General features: G+C 44.8%; 1 protein-coding gene across 1 annotated transcript; it reads right to left on the bottom strand.

The window, feature by feature from the left end:
* Positions 1-16,158: 16,158 nt before the first annotated feature.
* On the bottom strand, positions 16,159-20,986 carry LOC137819432 (pyruvate decarboxylase 2-like). Its single transcript, XM_068623287.1, has 6 exons — positions 20,276-20,986; positions 18,578-18,741; positions 17,398-18,048; positions 17,187-17,304; positions 16,739-16,927; positions 16,159-16,608 (listed from the first exon to the last, which is right to left on the bottom strand). Exons 1-6 carry the CDS (start codon positions 20,798-20,800, stop codon positions 16,438-16,440), a joined length of 1,818 nt encoding a protein of 605 aa, XP_068479388.1. The 5' UTR covers positions 20,801-20,986; the 3' UTR covers positions 16,159-16,437.
* Positions 20,987-21,382: the final 396 nt, after the last annotated feature.

Genomic DNA, 21,382 nt, shown 5'->3' with positions numbered 1-21,382 from the left:
TTTAAAAGATCAAACATATGAGTGGTATGCTGCCAAATTGCAAGCCTAAACACTCTTTTGTCTAGTCTCAATAGGATATACTTCTTTGGTCTCTTTTTCCACCTCTTTCAAGTGATATGGCCGAACCAATCACTCTCCCCACTCCTCACGACAACTACTAGGAATCCATGATGGATCTTTCCTTGACTCATTACTTCCATTAACTATCTTCTTGGCTCACTAAAAAGGAATAGTGTTGTTTTTAGGGAAGGGAAGGTGCATCCTGAAGAAATCTTTTATTGAGTACAATTACAGGTTTTGTTCCTGCCGGTTGACTCGAAGTGCCTTCGTGCGCCTACGTCACTCTTTCGTACAGAATCTTTACGTTTTCACGTGTCGTTCCTGTGATGAATGCCTGAAAACACAAAGACAAAGGCCGCCCTAGAGGCCGTTTGTACTCCGACACTCAAGTCAGTACTAGGGCTAGGAAACACCAAATTGTATAACTGTCATTGTGTGTGTTAAGCGGCGCAAGGGAATAATGGACCTTGCCAAGTTTGTTACCTTACTATTTATAGACTGAAACTAGGGTTTCCTCTTTTCCCAAAATGGGCTTTTCTGATGGGGCGGGCCCATCACTGTTGTTACCCTACTCATAGGATAACCTAGCGCGTGGGGTCCCTAACTGGAGTGCAACCTCTGGCGGGTGACCACCTGTGTGCCTCCTCGTGCACCTGATCTCTGGGGTCACCCGCCTCTAGGAGTGCCCTAGCTGTTCACGTGCCATGCATGCAGCTCGTCCCTGGAACACAACCTTCACAGGTCATATCTTTCTAGTGCCTTTATACTTGTGTTACGCCTAAACGCGTCATCCACTCTACACGCATGGACCCTCGCGACCTAGGCTTCTCCCTTACTGATAACTGGTGTGTGGTCTGGGATCCACCTCTCGTGGCCCAGCTCTATTGTTTGGGTCCCGATATCTGACCTCTCCACACTATCTAGTGGCACGTCGGTACACCCTGGCGACCGATGTCTGACCACCCTTTGGCTCCTTGGCGCACGTGCTTCGCGAGACACTGACCCACGCCGCTCGTGGGACCTCGCTTACGTGGCACCAACATTACCAGTGGTCAACGACGTCCAAGGAATGGTCAGTATAGGTTTAATCTTGGATGAAGTGGAAAAATAAACTATTTAGCTTTTCTTTCTCTAACTGGGTCTTATACCCTCCAAATTGTTTACAGTATTTAAGCTAGGTAGTCTCAAAATTTTGTACTTATCTTGCTTTGGGATGTTGTTGTGTAATGCATTTTTATAGTAACAGTTTGAACATGACTAATACAAGGGTACGTGTTAAGTGTGCAGGAAAGAAGTGACAGCTACGCGAAGGTATGGCAAGGAAGGATATGAGAGGCGCGGATGGTGATGCTTGTCTGTTAGGGGGACAAGCTAACAAAAGCTAAATAGTGCCATCATGACCAATGCTGCGAATGGAGTATAAGCAATTATTGTCTATGTTATTAGCATAGGAAAAGGAAAACAAGTTGTTTTATGAGAATAAAAAACAATAAAGAGTCAGGGTAATAAGGCAAGGATTTGATCTATGTGGGTAAATCTTGATTGAATTTTGTTAAGAAGATTATGCAAGTTCAGTTCAATAATATGTGTGACGGCAGTGGAGGATTTATTCATGTAGTAGTTTTTTAATCTTGTTGTCTTTTTTGTTTCTTACTCTTCGACCACTAAGTTGGCCAAGAGTGTTTTCTGGAATACTTATGGGATAGGTGTTCAGGATGTTGCTTGTTTGAGATTGTATAAGGATTATAATTGCTGATAAAAAAAGCTTTCGCCAACTTTCACTAAATTTCAAGGAAAACCCATTCTTTTGTTTTTATAAAAGCTTTCATGTTAGGCATCACTATGCAACTTGACATCAACTAGGCTGACACCTCAGGTAACAACAATCATCTGCCATCTCATGGAAAGAGTATTATTAAAAAAGAAAGAAAATACAAAAAATTATGTGGGGACTAGACCAAAACTCATATGTTAACAAAAACAATACATAGGTAGACTATACCTATTCATAAATAATTCTAAGAAAATAATAGATGGAAGCCTATTATACTAATGAAATGATTCTCTATGAATAAATCCTAAATTAGCCAACTTATTAGCACACACATTCCCTTCACGAAAAATATGAGTAACTATAAACCTGTTTTCCGCACAGTAATTAAGACAAGTATTTCATCAATTACGAAGCATCCATGGAACATTAGTCCTACTAGTAAATGCAACACAAACCAAGGTAGAATCACATCCAAGTCATGCATCAGTAAGTCTCATCTTTTGAGCTTCCTCCATAGCATGTATAACTCCATAAAACTCAACAACTATAGCAGTCTGAACTTCAAGAAACACAAAGAAAACACCAATGAACTCCTCCATACTCCCACGAAAAATACCTTCACAAGTAGCAAGACTAGGATATCCCCTAGCAGCCTCATCAGTGTTAATTTTAACCCAACCTAGTGAAGGGAACTCCCATCTAACAGGAAGAGGATGAAGAACTTTACCAGTACGAGCATTAATACCAAAAAACTTAATCACGTTGAAATCCAACATATAATTCTTCATTAAAGCTTTTGACGAATTTTTCACTAGACAAGTTAAATCTTTAATTACCGAAATAGCCCTAGAAACATCAATCTTATCCTGAAATCTAGCATAATTCATCATACACCATATCATCCAAATAGAAAAAGTTATCACAACAAGCTTAATCAATTTAACCAAAGGACTACCACCACTCTTAATAAAAGAAAGAAGATCATCCTTATTAGAGAAATGAGAAGTAAGGAAAATTTTCTGAACCTAATCCCAATTATGCAAAGCATTTTAGAACATTCTAAAAAATAAATGTTGAATAAATTCCTCGTGCTTTACACAAAGTGTACCACCCTGGTGGACGGGAGTGATGACGTGGCATCCTGCTACAGTATAGGCGTGTTAGCGAGGCGCCAGGCGGGCAGGAGGGAAGGAAGTCGGGGGGTTCGTGTAATCGCCAGTTGTTAAATTGGCGTGTTCCGGTTTCCAGCTTACCAGAATCGGCGATCACCATGTTAAAGATGAAGTCGCCAGATGTAGTTTCAGGCGACCAAGCAGTTGGAGATCGCCGGAGAAAGCACATCGCCGAAGATGAAGGAGAAGCAGATTATGAAGGCGGCCGGCGAGACCACAGGGAAGGTGTATGAGGACACCCTAACTCGCCAGTTCCAGTAGAGATCGCACTCCCAAGTTAGCTATGCACTGGGCAGTACCATGCATAAGTAACTTAGCCAAAATGATAGTAGAAGCAGCGCCAAGTCAAGGAGCCTCCAGATGATGGCACGTGTACGACTGGATGCGAGCCACGTGTCCAGGTCTGTAACTGCCAGGAGAGAGAAAACAACCAGGTATATAAGAGTTCTCAACAAACTTTCTGAGGTACGCACGTTCAGTTCATACTCTTTACGCTTGCGAGTTCTAGAGCTGACTGTGAGAGAGGATTTGCACGGTTCTTGTTCTCTTAGTATTTGGTGATACCGTCACTGACTTGAGCTTTGGAGTGCGATCGGCCGCAGCGGCGCCGCTCTGTTTCTTTGCAGGTTCTTGAGGTAGATCCCGAAGAGGAACGGAGGTGAGAAGCGGTGCGCACGTCGATCCTTTGACGAGGCAGTTTCCAGCGTTCCGTTCAACAGGCGGGATCATCAGGCGCCCACCGTGGGGCTGTGTAAAACTTGCTCCCATCCACAGCGTGAGTTCTTGAAAGTTTTCGAAGTTTTCTGCGTGGTTGTGTGCTGGTGCAACCATCGTTCGCTGTTTGCTTGAGTTTCGTTCGGTGAATTCGCGTTTTGTACCGTTCGTTTGGCTTTTCGATCGGTGGAGTGAAGTTTCCTGCTGTTTACGCGTAATTTGTTTGGTGGAAGTTCGAGTTCTTTCGCTCGTTTGGTTGCAGTGGTTTCTGGTGAGGTTGTGGTTTTCTTTGAAGGCTTACGGTGTTCTTGAGTTTTCTTGCGCAGTTTCGCACTATTTTCTCCGATTGATCGCTGATTCGATCGTGGTTGAAGTGTCGTTCGCTGCATTCTGAGATTCGCTGAGTTCATGAGAAAGATGAGAAGCAATCGTTCAAGTCCAGTTGCGCCCGTTGCTGACGAAGGCGCCGCCGCCATGACCATGGCACAGATGGCAGAGATGATGCGCTCGTTGCAGGCAACTGTGGAAGCCTCACGCGTAGAGCAGGCGAGAATACATGACGACCTGGTCGCCTCTCGCGCCAGGAACGAGGAGCTTAGCAAGGTAACGGAGGAGCTGCGTCAAGCTCTTCGGGAGCAGCAAGGACGTTCTTCTGCTGAAGAGGTGGCACCGTCGACGCCACCTCGTGTTTTCCCAATGCCTTTTAATCAGGCGATTACCGACACACCTATTCCCACGAGCGTGGTTCCGGTTAAGGCTGTCTTTACCGGCGTGGAGGATCCTGAGGCTCATCTGACCACGTTCCATACGCAGATGATGCTGTCGGGAGGGTCAGACGCCGTCTACGCAAGATGTTCGTGAGTACGCTCCAGGGAACGGCGATGGAGTGGTTTGTGAGCCTGCCTAACGGCCACAAAACCAATTTTCAACAGTTCTCGAAGATTTTTGTCGAGCAGTACATCGTGAATAAGGCACCGCCCAGGGTGTCTTATGATCTGTTTGATATAAGGCAGTACCATGGGGAGTCCCTCAGAGATTACCTGAATCGCTTTGGAGCGCAGATGGTCAGATCGCCGGCCAAGGATGAAGAAATGCTGGTCTATGCCTTCAAGAAGGGCGTGCAGCCGGGACCATTCTGCGAGGCCTTGATCAGGGCTCACCCCGCGACGTTTGCTGAAGTCAGGCGACTTGCGGTGGCTCACATCGCTGACGAGAGTGAAGTCGCCGAGAAGAGAGGCAGCGTGGCTCCCGCCAGGCCACGCGCCCAGACCAGGATCCAGCAGCAGAGGGTGCTGGAAACAGCGGCGGCGGCCAGGAAGGACCAGAGGACTCGCCATCCTTACGACAGGAGAAACAAGGGAAGAAGCCAAGCACGCCAGCCACCAGCACGCCGGGAATACAATCGCCCGCCTAAGCACAAGTTTGTCATGGGACTAGTGGACCTGATCGCCATTCCTAACATATTTGCTAGGTTGAAAGCGCCTGAGAAGGTGGGCGACAAGGTGCTGGGGGCAAAGCCGGATGCCTGGTGCGAGTTCCACCAATGTTTTGGCCACACTTTGGACTCGTGTTTGTCTTTAGGATACCAGCTCGACGATCTGGTTAAGAGTGGGTTCCTAAATGACTATCTGCTGGACAGGAGGACGGGGGGAGCATCGAGTTCCCAGCCAGCAGGTGGAGAAGCCCAGCAACACGAGATGCCTATCCACGGGGAGATCCACACCATTGCAGGGGGCTTCTCAGGTGGTGGATGCACCGCATCGCAGAGGAAAAAGTACGCGCGATCGGTGATGACAGTGGATATGTTTGAAGATCACTCGCCGGAAGTGGACATTACGTTCACCAAGCAGGATCTTCGGGACGTTGTGCCTCATGACAACGATCCCATAGTCATTTCGTTGGTTACGGCGGGAAGGAAGGTCCACAGAGTTCTGGTGGACAAAGGAAGCTCGGCAGACGTGATGTTCTGGCCGACTTTCACGCAGCTGGAGTTGCCCCTTGACCAGCTAAGGCCCTATGGAGGGTGCCTATATGGGTTCGCTGGTGACCAGGTGGAGGTCAGCGGGTACATTGAGCTGAGAACCACGTTTACAGATGAGGCTGGGTCGAGGACGGAGAAAATCAAGTACCTCATCGTAAACGCTCCTTCAGCATACAACATCCTGTTGGGAAGGCCCACGCTTAACAGGATAGGCGCCATCCCGTCGACTCGGCACATGAAGGTAAAGTTGCCGTCCATGGAAGGGGTGGTGATCACGATCAAGTCTGATCAGAAAGAAGCGAAAAGGTGCTATGAGAATAGCCTGAAAAACAAAAGATCAGTGAGTTATGTAACAACCACCCCACCTCCCGGTGTGAAGCCCAGATCGACGGTCACAGAGGTGGCCGCCGGAAGAGATGTGGAGATGGTAGACGCTGAGCTAGGGGAGAGGAATGCTGGCCTAGAGGAGGAAGAGGCGCGGAATCGCCCTGAGGAAGCAAGAGAACAGGGAATCGCCAGGGCGGTGATCGCCAGAGAATCCAGGCCTAAACCTGTCGAGCAGTGGCTCGAGAAGGAGATCGGAGGAAAAATCTTCAAGCTAGGAAGATCTCTGGAGGTCGATCTCCAGGACCAGATCGCCAAGGTGATTGAGCGGCATCTGGACGCGTTTGCATGGTCCGCTTCGAACATGCCCGGGATTGATCCCGACTTCTTGTGCCATCATCTGGCGATGGACAATTTGGTGAGACCGGTACGACAAAGGAGAAGAAAGTTCAACGAGGAGAGGAGGCAGGCGATCAGGGACGAAACAAAGAAACTCCTCGCTGCAGGCCACATCAGGGAAGTCCAGTACCCTGAATGGTTGGCAAATGTCGTGCTGGTGAAGAAGAGTAACGGGAAATGGCGCATGTGCGTCGATTTCACCGACTTGAACAAAGCTTGCCCAAAGGATTCGTATCCTTTACCAAGCATTGATGCCCTGGTCGATAGTGCTGCAGGGTGTAAGTTGCTGAGCTTCCTGAATGCCTTCTCGGGATATAATCAGATCAAGATGCATCCCATGGATGAAGAGAAGACAGCCTTCATGACGGAGAGATCGTGCTATTGCTATAAGGTGATGCCGTTTGGGCTGAAGAACGCGGGGGCCACGTACCAGAGGTTGATGGATCGAGTACTTGCACCAATGCTGGGAAGGAACGTGCAAGCCTACGTCGATGACATGGTCGTGACCTCGCAGGAAAAAAGCAAGCACGTTGCAGACTTGGAAGAATTGTTCACGACGATCGCCAAGTTCAAGTTAAAGCTCAATCCGGAGAAGTGCATTTTCGGCGTGGAGGCTGGAAAGTTTTTGGGTTTCCTCTTGACTGAAAGAGGAATAGAAGCCAACCCAGACAAGTGTGCCGCCATCTTGGCGATGAGGAGCCCAGCTACGGTGAAAGAAGTCCAGCAGCTAACAGGTCGGATGGCAGCCCTATCTCGATTCGTGTCAGCTAGCGGAGAAAAGGGGTATCCCTATTTTCAATGTCTGCGGCGCAATAATAAGTTTGTTTGGACGAAAGAGTGTGAGGAAGCTTTCGTCAAACTGAAGGAGTATCTGTGCAAACCGCTGGCGGGAATCCCTCTCAGGTTGTATTTTGCTGTGACTGAGAGGGCGGTGAGTGCGGTGCTCGCCCAGGATCAAGACCAGGCTCAGAAGCCTATTTATTTTGTGAGCAAGGTGTTGCAGGGCCCAGAAACGAGATATCAAGCCCTGGAGAAGGCTGCGCTGGCTGTGGTGTTTTCGGCGAGGAGGTTGCGCCACTACTTCCACAGTTTCACGATACTGGTGATGACTGACCTGCCCATCCAGAAGGTCTTGAAGAAACCCGACGTTGCGGGAAGGATGGTGAAGTGGGCGGTAGAGTTGTCAGAGTTTGACATTAAATATGAGCCCCGAGGCCCGATCAAGGGGCAAATCTTTGCAGATTTCGTGGTTGAGCTCTCATCAGAGGCGACGCGGGTTGAAGGAGACGATTTCCGTTGGGTACTTTCTGTGGATGGATCGTCGAACCAGCAGGGCAGCGGTGCTGGAGTCATATTGGAAGGACCCAACGGCGTGCTGATCGAACAATCCCTGAGGTTCGCCTTCAAAGCCAGCAACAATCAAGCAGAGTACGAGGCGCTGATCGCCGGAATTCTGCTGGCCAAGGAGATGGGAGCGAGGGTGCTGATGGCTAAGAGTGACTCGCTGCTAGTCACGGGGCAAGTAACAGGCGAGTTCCAGGCTAAAGATCCACAAATGGCGGCTTACTTGGCGTATGTGCAGGAATTGAAGAGTTCCTTTGCCTCCTTTGAAGTGGTACATGTGCCCAGAGAGCAGAATGCCCGAGCTGACTTGCTTGCTAAGCTCGCTAGCTCAGGCAAGGGGGGTAGGCAGAGGACGGTGATTCAAGAAACTCTGAAGACGCCAAGAGCATTTGTAGCAGATCACCTGGTCCTTCAGATAAGCAAGTCGACGGAGAGAGCAGCGAGAAGCCATAAGTCCTTGACGCAAGAAACTCTGAGATCGCCGAGAATTAGAGCATGTCGAGGAGAGAAGGTGAATGTGATGCAGGTCTGCGCCACCCATGAGCCAGATACTTGGATAACACAGTACAAGCGGTGCCTGGCAGATGGCCTCCTCCCGCTGGATCCGACGGAAGCTAGGAAGGTAAAGAAAAATTCCAGCAAGTACACATTGATTGATGGCGATCTGTACAGGTTTGGGTTCACTCACCCACTCCTGGAATGCATACACGGCGAGAAGTGCACGAGAATCATGGCAGAGCTCCACGAAGGTATATGCGGAAGCCACGTCGGGGGTCGAGCTCTGGCCGCGAGAACTCTCCGTGCAGGCTACTACTGGCCATCAATGAGAGAAGATTGCAAGAAATATGCCCAATGTTGTAAACAATGCCAGCAGCACGCCGATTGGCACAAGGCGCCTCCCGAGGAGTTGAAGTCGATCTATAGCCCTTGGCCGTTTCATACTTGGGGAATCGACATCCTGGGACCTTTCCCGCTGGCGATCAGGCAGATGAAGTACTTGGTGGTGGCGATTGAGTATTTCACCAAGTGGATTGAAGCTGAACCAGTGGCCCAGATCACCGCACACAAGATCGAAGGTTTCGTATGGAAGAACATCGTGTGCCGGTTTGGAGTGCCTAAACGCCTGGTGTCGGATAATGGGACGCAGTTTGCAAGCCACCTGTTGAAGAAGCTTTGCGAAGGGGTGGGAATTCAACAAGTATTTGCATCCGTCGAGCACCCTCAGACAAATGGCCAGGTGGAGTCAGCTAATCGGGTGTTGTTGAGAGGTTTGAAGAGAAGGCTTGAAAAAGCCAAGGGAAGTTGGGCTGAGGAGGTGCCCCGTATAGTCTGGGCGTACCACACCACCGAGCAGTCAGGAACCCATGAGACCCCGTTCAGCTTGGTCTATGGGTGTGATGCCATGATTCTGGTGGAGATCCAGGAGAGCTCGCCGAGATTCCAGAACTTCGTAGAGGAAGACTCGAATGAAGAGAGAAGGCTGAACCTGGATCTACTGGACGAGGTCAGGGAAGAGGCGAGACTGAAAGCTGAGGCGATGAAGAGAAGGACTGGACCGTTCAGGATAACCGAGGCGCTCGGGAACGGCGCCTACCGCTTAGAGACGCTGGAAGGAGGGGCGATTCCTCGCACCTGGAACGCCACGCACCTGAAGTTGTACTATAGTTAAGAACTTTGTAAGTAAAGACAAACACAAAGTCACTTTACAATGTCTCTGATGAAACAGTTTGAAGGGGGCACTCTTTTTTCCCTAAGGAGGGTTTTTAATGAGGTCACCCAATAAAAGAAGAGTTTTCGAAGTATAAGGTGTTTTCAGATTGCATGTTTGCTTTTTCCCAAAAGTTTTGAAGAAAGACCTTGTCGCTTGTACGTGATTTAAGGCAAGAAAAGATATATCGTATGCTTTCTAAAAATTTTTAAGTCCTCATCGTCTTTCGGCGATTGGAGGCACCAGTTAAAGTTTTTAAGTCCTCATCGTCTTTCGGCGATTGGAGGCACCAGTTAAAGTTTTTAAGTCCTCATCGTCTTTCGGCGATTGGAGGCACCAGTTAAAGTTTTAAAGTCCTCATCGTTTTTCGGCGATCGGAGGCACCAGATGAAAGACCTCAACGCCCTCGCGTGTTCTGAGGCAAGATAAAGACCTCCTCGCCGTCGAGCGAGTGCAGGCGAGAAAGAGTAAAAGTCCTCCGTGTTTCTGGGGGCGAGAAGATGTAACCCCTGGGGCAATGTAGAGGCACCAGTGAAAAGTCCTCCGTGTTTCTAGGGGCGAGAAGATGTAACCCCTGGGGAAATGTAGAGGCGAGTTTAAAGACCTTCTCGCCGTTGAGCGAGTTCAGGCGAGTTTAAAGACCTTCTCGCCGTTGAGCGAGTTCAGGCAAGTTAAAGACCTTCTCGCCGATGAGCGAGTTCAGGCAAGTTAAAGACCTTCTCGCCGATGAGCGAGTTCAGGCAAGTTAAAGACCTTCTCGCCGATGAGCGAGTTTAGGCAAGATAAAATCCTTCTCGTCTCGAACGAGTTCAGGTACGGTGCAGAGGGTGGAAGAAGTTTGGAAGGTGGCTAAGGTAGGTTCGAAGAGAACACCTATTCAACCGGTCTTTGTTCTGAAGTTCAGGGAGGTAAAGAAGGATCCCAAAAGGCGTTTCTACCCCCAGATGAAGAAACAATGGCCAAAGCATGAGGCTAGAAGAAAGCTGGTATCACCAAGAGTTTTTGGCAATCAGGAAGGGTTCAAACAGCGGCGAGAAGGTTGAAAGACCTGTTTGATAAGGCAGGTCGAGTGGGACGGTGTTTTGGGCCAATAACTGAGTTACAGTTCGTTGCTTGGGGAATATTCTTATGATAAGGTTAGTTGCCTTAAGAGTACAAGTTGGTTAAAGTGATTATTGCTTAAATTTGAAATGGTTCGAAGCAGTTAAGTCAAAGGTCGTGTTTGCAAAATCGTTAAGTTAAATCCGGTAAAGTTTAACATGCAAAGAAGGTTAAAGCGCTTAAAGAAGTCAGGAGAGGGAATACCCAAACTTTGTTATTAAGATAAGTATCTGTTAAAGGCACATATACACGAGTTTATTACAGAATAATACAAGGGAAACACGAAGGTAGTAGATGAAGGAGAGTTGATTAGTCTTCAGCAGGAACGACTTTTCCATCTACTACCTCATTGTTCAGTGACACCAGGCTGAGATCCAGGTCGGGGAATAGGCAAGCGAATTGTTCCCGAGCAGCTTCGAATCCAGCAGCCAGAATCTGAGCAGAGTTTAGCTTGAGTTCTTCAGTTTGCCCCTGAAGTTCCTCAATCCGCTTCTTGAGGTCTTCAGTTTGCTCTTTCAGCTCTTTATTCTGCTGCTCCAGCTCTTCAACCTGTTTTTTAAGTTGTTCGTTGGTCTCTTGAGCCTGGAGAAGGTCTTCAGTAAACTTTTTGGATTCCGATTGTGCTTGGGCCAACTCAGCAGCCACCTTTCCCTTCTCTTTGTTGGCCTCGACGAGATCAGCCATGGCGTCGTCCCTCGCCTTTTCTACTTGCCCAAGTAGTTTCTCTCGGTCGATCGACCTCTGCTCCAGTTTTTGCACCTTAGCGGCGTCAGCTTTCATGAGAGCCTCCAGGTCGACCGCCCTGGCACGGAGAGGCACAATTTTGCTTTCCAGCTCGACCTTCTCTTGGGCAAGTTGGTGAACTTTGTGGCGAAGGTCAGTGGCCTCCTTGCGCGCCAGCCTGAGCTCGGTATTCATTGCATCCTCCACTCGGGAGTGTTCGATTTCTGCGAGCGTCAGGCTGAAAGACAACTTCTCCACCTCGACCCTCATGGTGCTGTTTTCGGTTTTGAGGTTGAAGAGGTCGTCTTGGAGCCTCCTGGTTGAGCCTTCCACAGCCCTGGTTATGATCGCTGGGATATCCTCTTCTATGGTTTTCAGCTTGGCAGTTAGAGGCTCCCACATCCTTGTGACCTCAAGGGGAAGGTTTGCTGCTTGGAGAGGCGCCAGGTGGGCTTGTTGTGGGTTCTCGTCGCCACCTTCCTTAGCAGGTTCTTCAGTAATTGCTTCCTGGCGTGGCGACGCAATCGGGGATTCGATAATCAGAATCGGAGAGGTATGAGCAACCTCATCCCCGATTGGAGCATTTTCTGCAGCTGAAGCGTTTGAAGGGGGGGCCCCTCCAGCTGACACATATGGCGTAGAGGCGCTTGGGGGGTCCTCCAGGAAGTTTGGTTCTTGGGCCTCAACTGCAGGTGGCGCAGTGGCCAGTGGAACCGCTTGGACTGGAGATGCAGGAGCCTGTGGGAGTGGCGATGATGGAGGAGGAGCAGGCGTCGATGGTGGTGTTGAGGTTGGAAGAGGGGGTGGAGCAGGTGGTGAAGAAGGTGCCACCCTCTTCCTCTTTGTAACGAGGCCATCCTCGGTGACCTCGTCATCCTCTTCTTCCTCCTCATGGATGACTTGAGCGGCTTTCCTTTTAGGCCTTTTAAGAACCAGTTTTTTGCGTTGGGCGGGTTCCTTAGGTGGTGATCGCCCGTGGACGATAGCCTTCTCCACCACCGAGTTGGGCACTGTTTGCGAGCCCGTCGCCAATCCATGGTTTCGGGCGAGCGCCTTAAGTTCAGCGAGCATGCCTTTGCCCAACATGTCGTCTGCATGAAACGAAATTGCATGGGTCAACTCAGGAAAAAAAGAAAACAAATGCATAAGGTAGTACGCAGCAAAGCAGATGATATGTGTAGGAAAGATAAAATCAAAGTCTTGCGCATAACGCGCAAGACGCCCAGAAACAGCTAAACAGAAGCAGTATCAAAGCAATAGTTTAATGTTCTAACCTATTCGAATTTCTAGCTGGTCTTCGTAGAATTCGAAGCAGATCAAGGTGGTGGTCAGGAAAGTGATGTTGGCATCCGCCACCCTCTTCCAGAAGAGACAGAGATCTCTGTCCAACGCTCCCATGCTATCAGGACTTCTGGGTCTCCTGAAGCAGCTTTTGGATTCTTTCTTCCCCTTATCCACCCAGTATAAGGGGAAGCCGTCGAGTAGGGATTCGTCCTTGTCGTTGGCGCGCACTTAGACGAACCTCCCTTTCCAATCTTTATACGATTGCTGGAAGATAGCAAAGATGGACCTCCCAGCGATCGCGTTCAAGCTAACCCATAGGCGGTCTCCCGGGTGCTTGGCTTCAAAAAGGAATAAAAACACGTCCACCGATGCGGGCAACCCCAGGTGGGCGCACACCACTTCGAACGCTCGCACAAACGCCCAGCTGTTGGGATGGAGCTGGGCGGCGGCAATGTTGAGCTCGGTTAGGAGCTCCCTTTCGAAACGGGTGAAAGGGAACTTGAGCTTCACCTTCTTGAATAAGGTTGTGTAGACGAAACAGAAGGGCCCGTCGGCACTCACCTTCTCGTCAGCACAAACAGGCAGCTCGGGGGGGCAAGGTAGCACTATCATCCTTTCGTCGTGCTCCTTGTGAAACGTTTGATGAGGCTCATCCCCCTTGGTCAGCCGCAAAACTGCTCCCGCAGTATTCACCGAAGATGTCTCCCTTAGAAGGGTCGAGTTGGCCCAGGGATACAAGGTTTTGAAGTCTGGCAAGGGAGCAGAGGCTCCTCCTGCGATGGGTGGAGTCGCCTGGGCCAGATTAGGACGGGAAGACGCAGGCCTCTCAGCCTGCGAGGATGAAGCGCCACGAACTTGTGGTGGGTCGTGTGCTTGTGAAGGGGGGTTTCGTTGCGAAGGGGGAGGATTCGGGGTGATCTTTGTACGAGTCATTGTTGCAGCTGCAAAGGAAGAAGAAAAGGAAAAATGATCAGGGGTTACAGAAGCTGACTCGATCATAGAAGGAAGGTGAAAAACGAACGAATGTAGGTTCGTTGCGACGGTTGACGAAGCCCTAAGTTACGCAGAAGGAGAAATGGAAAAACAACCCACAGCGTATGCACCAGGCAGTTACAGGATGATGCAAATCGGTTAAAATGCAAGGAAAACCAGCAGAAGAAGGAAAGTAGGTACCTTTCGATGATCAGGAAGACGATGAAGGTTGGTGGAGATGCAGGATGCTGGAGAGCGCTGAGAGTTTTTCGCAGAAGAAAGTTGGAGCGTTCGTGAATGCGAGGGAAAGTGATGGAACAGTGCTGAGTGAAAATGGGTTTAAGGGTTTTTTCGAAATGGGTTTAGGAAGCGCAAACGGCAACTGAAGAGAGCCGTTGATGAAGCCACGCGTCAAACGATGAGTGAGGGGTTTGGTGGAGCGTCAGAGCAGCAGAAGGTACAACCGCTTGGAATTCTGCGTCAGTGCCACGTAGACCGGTGTTGAAGTGACTTTTTCAGTCTTTTCGCTAGACAAGTCTTCGCTTAAGACTGGGGGGCTTGTGTACCGCCCTGGTGGACGGGAGTAATGACGTGGCATCCTGCTACAGTATAGGCGTGTTAGCGAGGCGCCAGGCAGGCAGGAGGGAAGGAAGTCGGGGGGTTCGTGTAGTCGCCAGTTGTTAAATTGGCGTGTTCCGGTTTCCAGCTTACCAGAATCGACGATCACCATGTTAAAGATGAAGTCGCCAGATGTAGTTTCAGGCGACCAAGCAGTTGGAGATCGCCGGAGAAAGCACATCGCCGAAGATGAAGGAGAAGCAGATTATGAAGGCGGCCGGCGAGACCACAGGGAAGGTGTATGAGGACACCCTAACTCGCCAGTTCTAGTAGAGATCGCACTCCCAAGTTAGCTATGCACTGGGCAGTACCATGCATAAGTAACTTAGCCAAAATGAGAGTAGAAGCAGCGCCAAGTCAAGGAGCCTCCAGATGATGGCACGTGTACGACTGGATGCGAGCCACGTGTCCAGGTCTGTAACTGCCAGGAGAGAGAAAACAACCAGGTATATAAGAGTTCTCAACAAACTTTCTGAGGTACGCACGTTCAGTTCATACTCTTTACGCTTGCGAGTTCTAGAGCTGACTGTGAGAGAGGATTTGCACGGTTCTTGTTCTCTTAGTATTTGGTGATACCGTCACTGACTTGAGCGTTGGAGTGCGATCGGCCGCAGCGGCGCCGCTCTGTTTCTTTGCAGGTTCTTGAGGTAGATCCCGAAGAGGAACGGAGGTGAGAAGCGGTGCGCACGTCGATCCTTTGACGAGGCAGTTTCCAGCGTTTCGGTCAACAGGCGGGATCACAAAGCGTACACATAAAACATATATGCAAACTTTTATTCTGAATATGCTTATCTGTAGGAAGCCGCCAATGAAAACTTTCCTAGAGTATTAAAGCTTTGGAAGACGGAATATATGCAGACCAAATGAATTTACCCCAACCACAGGGAACTCTTGGTTTTAAGAAAAAAGTCCTAGCCGATTTAAGAGTGAAATGATCAGACTCATCTAGAATCCAATTAGAAATATCATGTTCCTTCCTAATTATGATATGATTAAACAAATGAGGCATCTACAGTAAAGACAAAGGAATATTTCAATCACAACCAGTCCAAAACTGGGAGACTGTATCTGGAATGCTAGCACCATCAGATAACCCTGCAATATTTGCTAAAGAGATAGTGGAACACCATTTATCATTCCAGAAATTAATAAAAGTACTTGTACAATAATCTAAGAAGTATTATCAAGTATAGTAGAATAAAACTGTTTAATTCCAGGCCAAAGAGATGAGGATCTATAAACCATTCTAAGCTCGTATTTTGATTTAAGAACCTTGACTTTTAGGAGAAAAGACCAAGGCTTGTTGCTATAAGCAAAGTTCCAAGTAAACTTAAGAAGATACACATTATTTTCATGATGAAGATTAATAACCTTCAAACCTCCATTCTCGAGAGGAGAACAAATAGTAGCCCAATTAACGATAGTTATGCCTTTTTTCAGAATATCACCGGTCCAAATAAAATTTCAACACCACTTCTCAACTTGCTTAAGAAGTGAAACATACCCTTTATACATATTAAAGCTATAAGCTAGAAATCCAGTAATCATTGTATTGACCAACTAAATTCGACTCATCATGCTAAAAGATTTACCTTTCTAAGATGTTAGCTTCAATTTAACTTTATTCTGCCAAAGATCGAAGAAATCGACAGTTTGAACACCAACAAAGATAGACACTCCTAAATAAGTGTAAGTAAAATGCAAACAACCATGACGACAATAAATAATACAACCCATTCATGTTATCAATTTTTATGTATATATTTACGTACTTATATATTTGAACTTTAATATAAGTATTTGAAAGCAAATTAAAAGATAAAATAAAAAATATTTAACTATTATCATTATATATATACCTAAGTAATTTGTTCAATTATTTTTTCTGCCAACAATCAGATTCTGTTATGTAAAGGTGAGATAAAGTAATACAATTTTCAAAGTGTATTGGAATAATAACCAATTCAGGCTCTTTGTAAAGGTGAGATAAAGTAATAAATTTTCCAAACTCAATTAATCATATCATAAAATGGTGCACTTAAACATCAAACTAATCCAGAAGCATCAATTTACGAAAAAAAGTGAATTATCTCCGAAGAATAAATTTCCAGAAAATCTACGGCACTCACTTAAAACATTAAATGCAAAAGCACTGATAAAGGAAAATCTCTCCCCTACATAATCATCTTGAAGGACAGATCTCAACCTAGATAAAGCTAAACTCCAAAGTTGATTCCATCAACTTTGTAATGACTCATGAAATTCACTGAGGATTAGGTGGACGACTATTTGCAGCACAGACCCTGGAGCCCCATTCAAGCAATTCTTTGCTTGTATCATCCTTGTGAACAATCACCTCAATGAAGCATAAGCAGTCTTTCTTGTCTCCTGTTGCAATCTGAATTGCTTCAATAAGTTCCTCTTCACATGTGACCTGAAATAAGGCATGATTGAATTAATAACATTTATAACAATGAACTTTTCAGAAGAATGCATGAGAATGTATAAGAATAAGAATGCAATTAACAAAGTTGTTGTTGTTGTTGAATGCATAACAATCTCACCTTAGTAGTCCAGCATTTCCCTTCACCATTATGGATTGCATCAACCAAGCCAGTGTAGTTCCAGTTCTTAATCACATTGTATGGCCCATCATGAATTTCAACTTCAATTGTATAACCACCATTGTTTATCAGGAAGATGATGGACTTCTGCTCATTTCGTATCATTGTGGAGATATCCTGAACTGTCACCTACAAACAAAGTTAAATAAATATACTATAATCAGCTCAAGAATTGTAATTGAAGCATAGTGCCTCATACCACGAGAGACTAATCCTTTTATGTGAAAATTAAAAATTTATTGGAGTGTAACGAAGAAAACAATGCTTTTTAAGCATAAATCAACCTTATCAAATCTGTTTATAAGATTAAATTAGATTTAAAAGTCCATACTTTTAAATTAGATTTAAAAGTCCATACTTAAATAGTTAATAGTTATGAAAGGCAAACCTGAAAGCTTCCATCACCAATGCAAGAAATCACTCGCTTTTGAGGAACAGCCTGAGCATAACCAAGAGTTGCACCAACAGACCAACCAATTGAACCATATTGCATCTGGAACTCGTACCTGTCAACAAACCTTCTTTTCAAAACTGAAAACAAACTCTAATTAACGAAAACTAAAATGGAAAACACCAATAAGATTGTACGTGCTACTCACCCACACCCTTTTGGCAACTTCAGCTTTTGGCAATTAAACCAGGAGTCCCCTGTCTCAGCAATCACAGCAGTATCACCAGACATCATTTCTTGAATATGCTTAAACAGCACATTAACCCTCAAGGGCTCTCTTGGTTCAGCCTTCAGAGGTTTTCCATCAGGGACAAATATCCTGGCATAATTTTCATATGCAGTGTTGTTATGCTGAAGACGCTTTGCAAGTTCTCTGAGGAAGTCCTTCATAAGAACACACCCAAATGCAGGTCCATTTGAGATCACAACCCTGTCCGGCTGCACAATGATGGCCTTCTCCTTCTTGAGAAGGAGAGAGTACCCTACTGAACTGTAGTCATTGAAAATGGGGCCTGCAAACAAGTATGCATCAGCAGATTCCACAATCTCAGCACAGAAAGCAGTGCTCACAGCTCCCCAGAATGTGCCAATGTAGTGGGGGTGGTGCTCAGGGACTAGTCCCTTGGCAGATGGCATCACAGCAAATGGATAGCCACATGCATCAGCAAGCTCAACAAAAGCCTCGCATGCCTTAGCCACCCTCAGTTTTGGACCACCCACCATTACAGGCTTCACTGCCTTGTTTAGGAACTCTGCTGCTGCCTCCACTGCTGCCTCCAACCCTTGCTTGTTACTCAATCTGTAAAACACTCATGAATAAAGAAAACCAATGAGAAACACATACATCCATTATCTTCATTTCCCCTTTTTAAAAAACTTAGAATAAACCTTAGTCCTTCAAAAAATAAGAAAATCTAAAACAAGACCTCATTCTATCAAAGATAAACCTTAAATCTAACTACTTATTGTAATTTTAGTTCATAAAAAGTATGTTAACATTATTACTCAAGTCGAATGACTTTTTAAATTTTGAAGTAAAGTGAGTGATAAATTGTCCTTCAAAAGACTTCTACTTAATTTTATTGCTTTTAAATATGGGTAAGTTTGTTTCTGTTTATCCCTTAAAACAAATGGTTTTTAATAAAACAAGCATATTTAAAAAAAAATCATGCATTTGTTTAATTTTCTGATTTTTATATTAAGCCGAATTCTATTTAAACTTAAAAATAAGTGATTATTTTAATTGAACCTGGCTGTTGAAGAACCAGCATCTCTCACTTACGGAAACCAATTGACTATTTAATGTAAAGGAATATGCAAAATCAAACCTGGGAGACAGAGAAAATGGAACTGGCTCACGACTGAAAGTGGGGTGAGGGATTCCAGGCAAGTTACAGCTTATGCTTATGTAGACGGGCTTGCTTTCTTTCAGACACGTTGAGATCGCAGTATCAATCATTTCGTGAGCATCTTCTATGTTATTCACCACAGCCTATCAAACCATGCACTAAAATCATTTAGAACACTCACAGATTCACAACCATAGAGAGATTTAAGAAAGAAAACTACATTTTCTTTATTTCAGTTCATGTAGATTCCTATTGTTGACTGAATTTCACTTTCATTTTCTTAAATAAAAAATGCTTCATTCACCTACATTTATAAATAATTACTTAAAAGTCATGAATGTTAGTTTCTCTAGTCTATTTGTACATCTTTGCACACTAAGGAGCATAAAAATTAAAGTAATTTTTTATTTAACTTTCTGAAAAAAATTTAAGAATAATCTATAGTATATACCGAATCAGAAAGTTGTAAATGTATATGCATCCTTTTAAAATGGGTGATCAAACTTTAACATCCTATAAATTAATATTTTAATTATATATATTTTAATTTAAATATTATTATAATAGGTTGTCAAGTGCGTTGGTTTGTTTTTGCAGTGTTAAATTAACTTTTTTGAAAATTTAATTACTCAAGTCATGTCACATGCAGCATTGCTATTGCAACTTCTACACTTCAAATTTGAGGTAATTGTATTTGAAAAGTTATATTTTGACGTTTTTTATTGAAATAAACATTCACTAAACAGTTTTATTTTAACAATAATATAATAATACATATCAATAATTAGAAAACAGAAAAATATAATTAAAATATTAATAATTAATTATTGAAAATTGTTTTTTATTATGAGTTGTAAAAGTATCTGCTGAATTTTTACTTTCACAAATATTTATGTGCACCTATGTGCACCCTGGGAGAGCGACAGAAGGGAAAGTATTATTTGACCCCACTGTTCAAAAAATTCGTTACATCTTCTTTTCTTAATAAAATATTATATTTTAATAAAATAATAATTTTTTAAATTATTAAGAGAATGTAAAAAAAAATAATGGATTGTGAACATATAATTTTGTTTGCAACAGAAATAGACATGCCAAAAATATTGATGCCGTAAATAGGAAAGAAGTCTGTTATATATAATCAAACAATTAAAAGTGTCTGATCACACATTAACATAGGAATGTAGTATGTTTTTTCCTTTTTAGAATAAGTACAATATTTCTTTAAATAATATTTGCATGCTGTCTGATTGGTTGAAAATAGAGTGCAGGAAAATTAAGAAAATGAATATTTTCTTTAATTAAATGCTAATGGAAATGTTAAAGATATTATTATAATTATTGTCTGTGTCACTGATCCAAATAACTATTCAAATAACTCCTCTTCTGTAATAAATGTATTATATTTATGTAGAAAAATACAAAAAAAACAATGTAGATTAAATTAAGAGTAAAAAAAAAAAGTTTTTGAAAAATTTCAAGCAATATATGAAAAACAGCCAACTTTATTAAGATGGTGTGAATATAATAAAATTCATAATTATTATGCAGAATTTTGAGTTCAAGTGTTCTACATAATAATTAAATAAATACATTATTAAAAACAAACCATGAATTAATGTAATGAAATGAGATACTAAAAGGCAAAATCAAAAGATGAGGGTGTGAGATATTAACCTGGTAGCAGGTAACAGTTTGGAAGCACCTGAGCTCCTGGCTGAAATCCGACAACCCAATGGTGTGATGCAAGATCCTGTTCGTGCCGAAGTCATTCGTGTTGGGGCCACCCACGATGCAAATCAGTGGAAGGTTCTCACTGTACGCGCCGGCAATCGCGTTGATCACACTAAGCCCCCCCACAGTGAACGTCACCACGCACGCGCCGACGCCCCGGCACCGCGCGTAGCCGTCGGCGGCGTACCCGGCATTGAGTTCGTTGCAGCATCCGACGTTGGTGAGTTGCGGCTCCGCGATGAGGTGGTCGAGGAGGGTGAGGTTAAAGTCACCGGGCACGGAAAACACGTCTGTGACCCCCACCTGCACGAGGCGGCGTGCGAGGTGGCGGCCGAGCGTGGCCTCAGAGGAGGAGATGGCGGAGGCGGGAACGGAGTTCTTGATGGCTGAAACGGTGCCGTTGGGAGGACAGCCAACGTCGTTGTTGGCGGGCTTACTTGAGTCAAGGGATCCGATGTTGGTGTCCATGGTTTGAGTTTGATGAGGTTAAGGTTGTGTTTGATGGTAATGAATAATGATAATGGTAATGGTAATGTGAGAGAGAAAAAAGGGGATGTTGGAATTTATAAGGGTGGTGTGTGGAGTGTAATAGTGGGAGGAAGAGAAGATGGTGGGTTGCATTACAAGGGGCGGTTTTCAGGTTTTGCATGTTGGAAGGAGGAGCCATTTGGAATGGTTATTACTGCTCTCCTAGTTTTGCTTTGCACCATGTGATGAGCCAGTGAGTGGTTCCAAAATCAAATTCCAACATATAATTATTGGGACTTTTTTTTGCTACTTAATTCGCTGTCTTTTCTTTTTCTTTTCTTTTCTTTAGGTAAAAGTTTTATCTAATTAATAGAAAAAACACTACCATTTACTAATTATATGAGAGATAATTTGTAATAGTAAAAATATATGATAATAGGTTGTGAATGGAGAGAAACTACAACATTATTTTTTCATTAAAAAAATTATAAGCATCCAGAAATTTTGATTTTCAAAAATTTATAAACTTCACAAAAGTTAAAATACATATATATGCATCCATCTGTCTTTATTTTTTATTAT

The sequence above is a fragment of the Phaseolus vulgaris genome, chromosome 10 (assembly GCF_000499845.2).
Source record: "Phaseolus vulgaris cultivar G19833 chromosome 10, P. vulgaris v2.0, whole genome shotgun sequence".
Classification (NCBI taxonomy): Eukaryota; Viridiplantae; Streptophyta; class Magnoliopsida; order Fabales; family Fabaceae; genus Phaseolus; species Phaseolus vulgaris.
This window is presented reverse-complemented; position numbering and strand designations above follow the sequence as displayed.

Coding starts and splice junctions, on each gene's coding strand:
- LOC137819432 (XM_068623287.1), bottom strand. CDS start 20,800: ATGGACACCAACATCGGATCCCTTGACTCAAGTAAGCCCGCCAACAAC. Junction 17,305..17,397: donor AAGTTGCCAAAAGGGTGTGG/GTGAGTAGCACG, acceptor GTTTGTTGACAG/GTACGAGTTCCAGATGCAAT. Junction 16,928..17,186: donor TTGGTGATGGAAGCTTTCAG/GTTTGCCTTTCA, acceptor CTTTGTTTGTAG/GTGACAGTTCAGGATATCTC.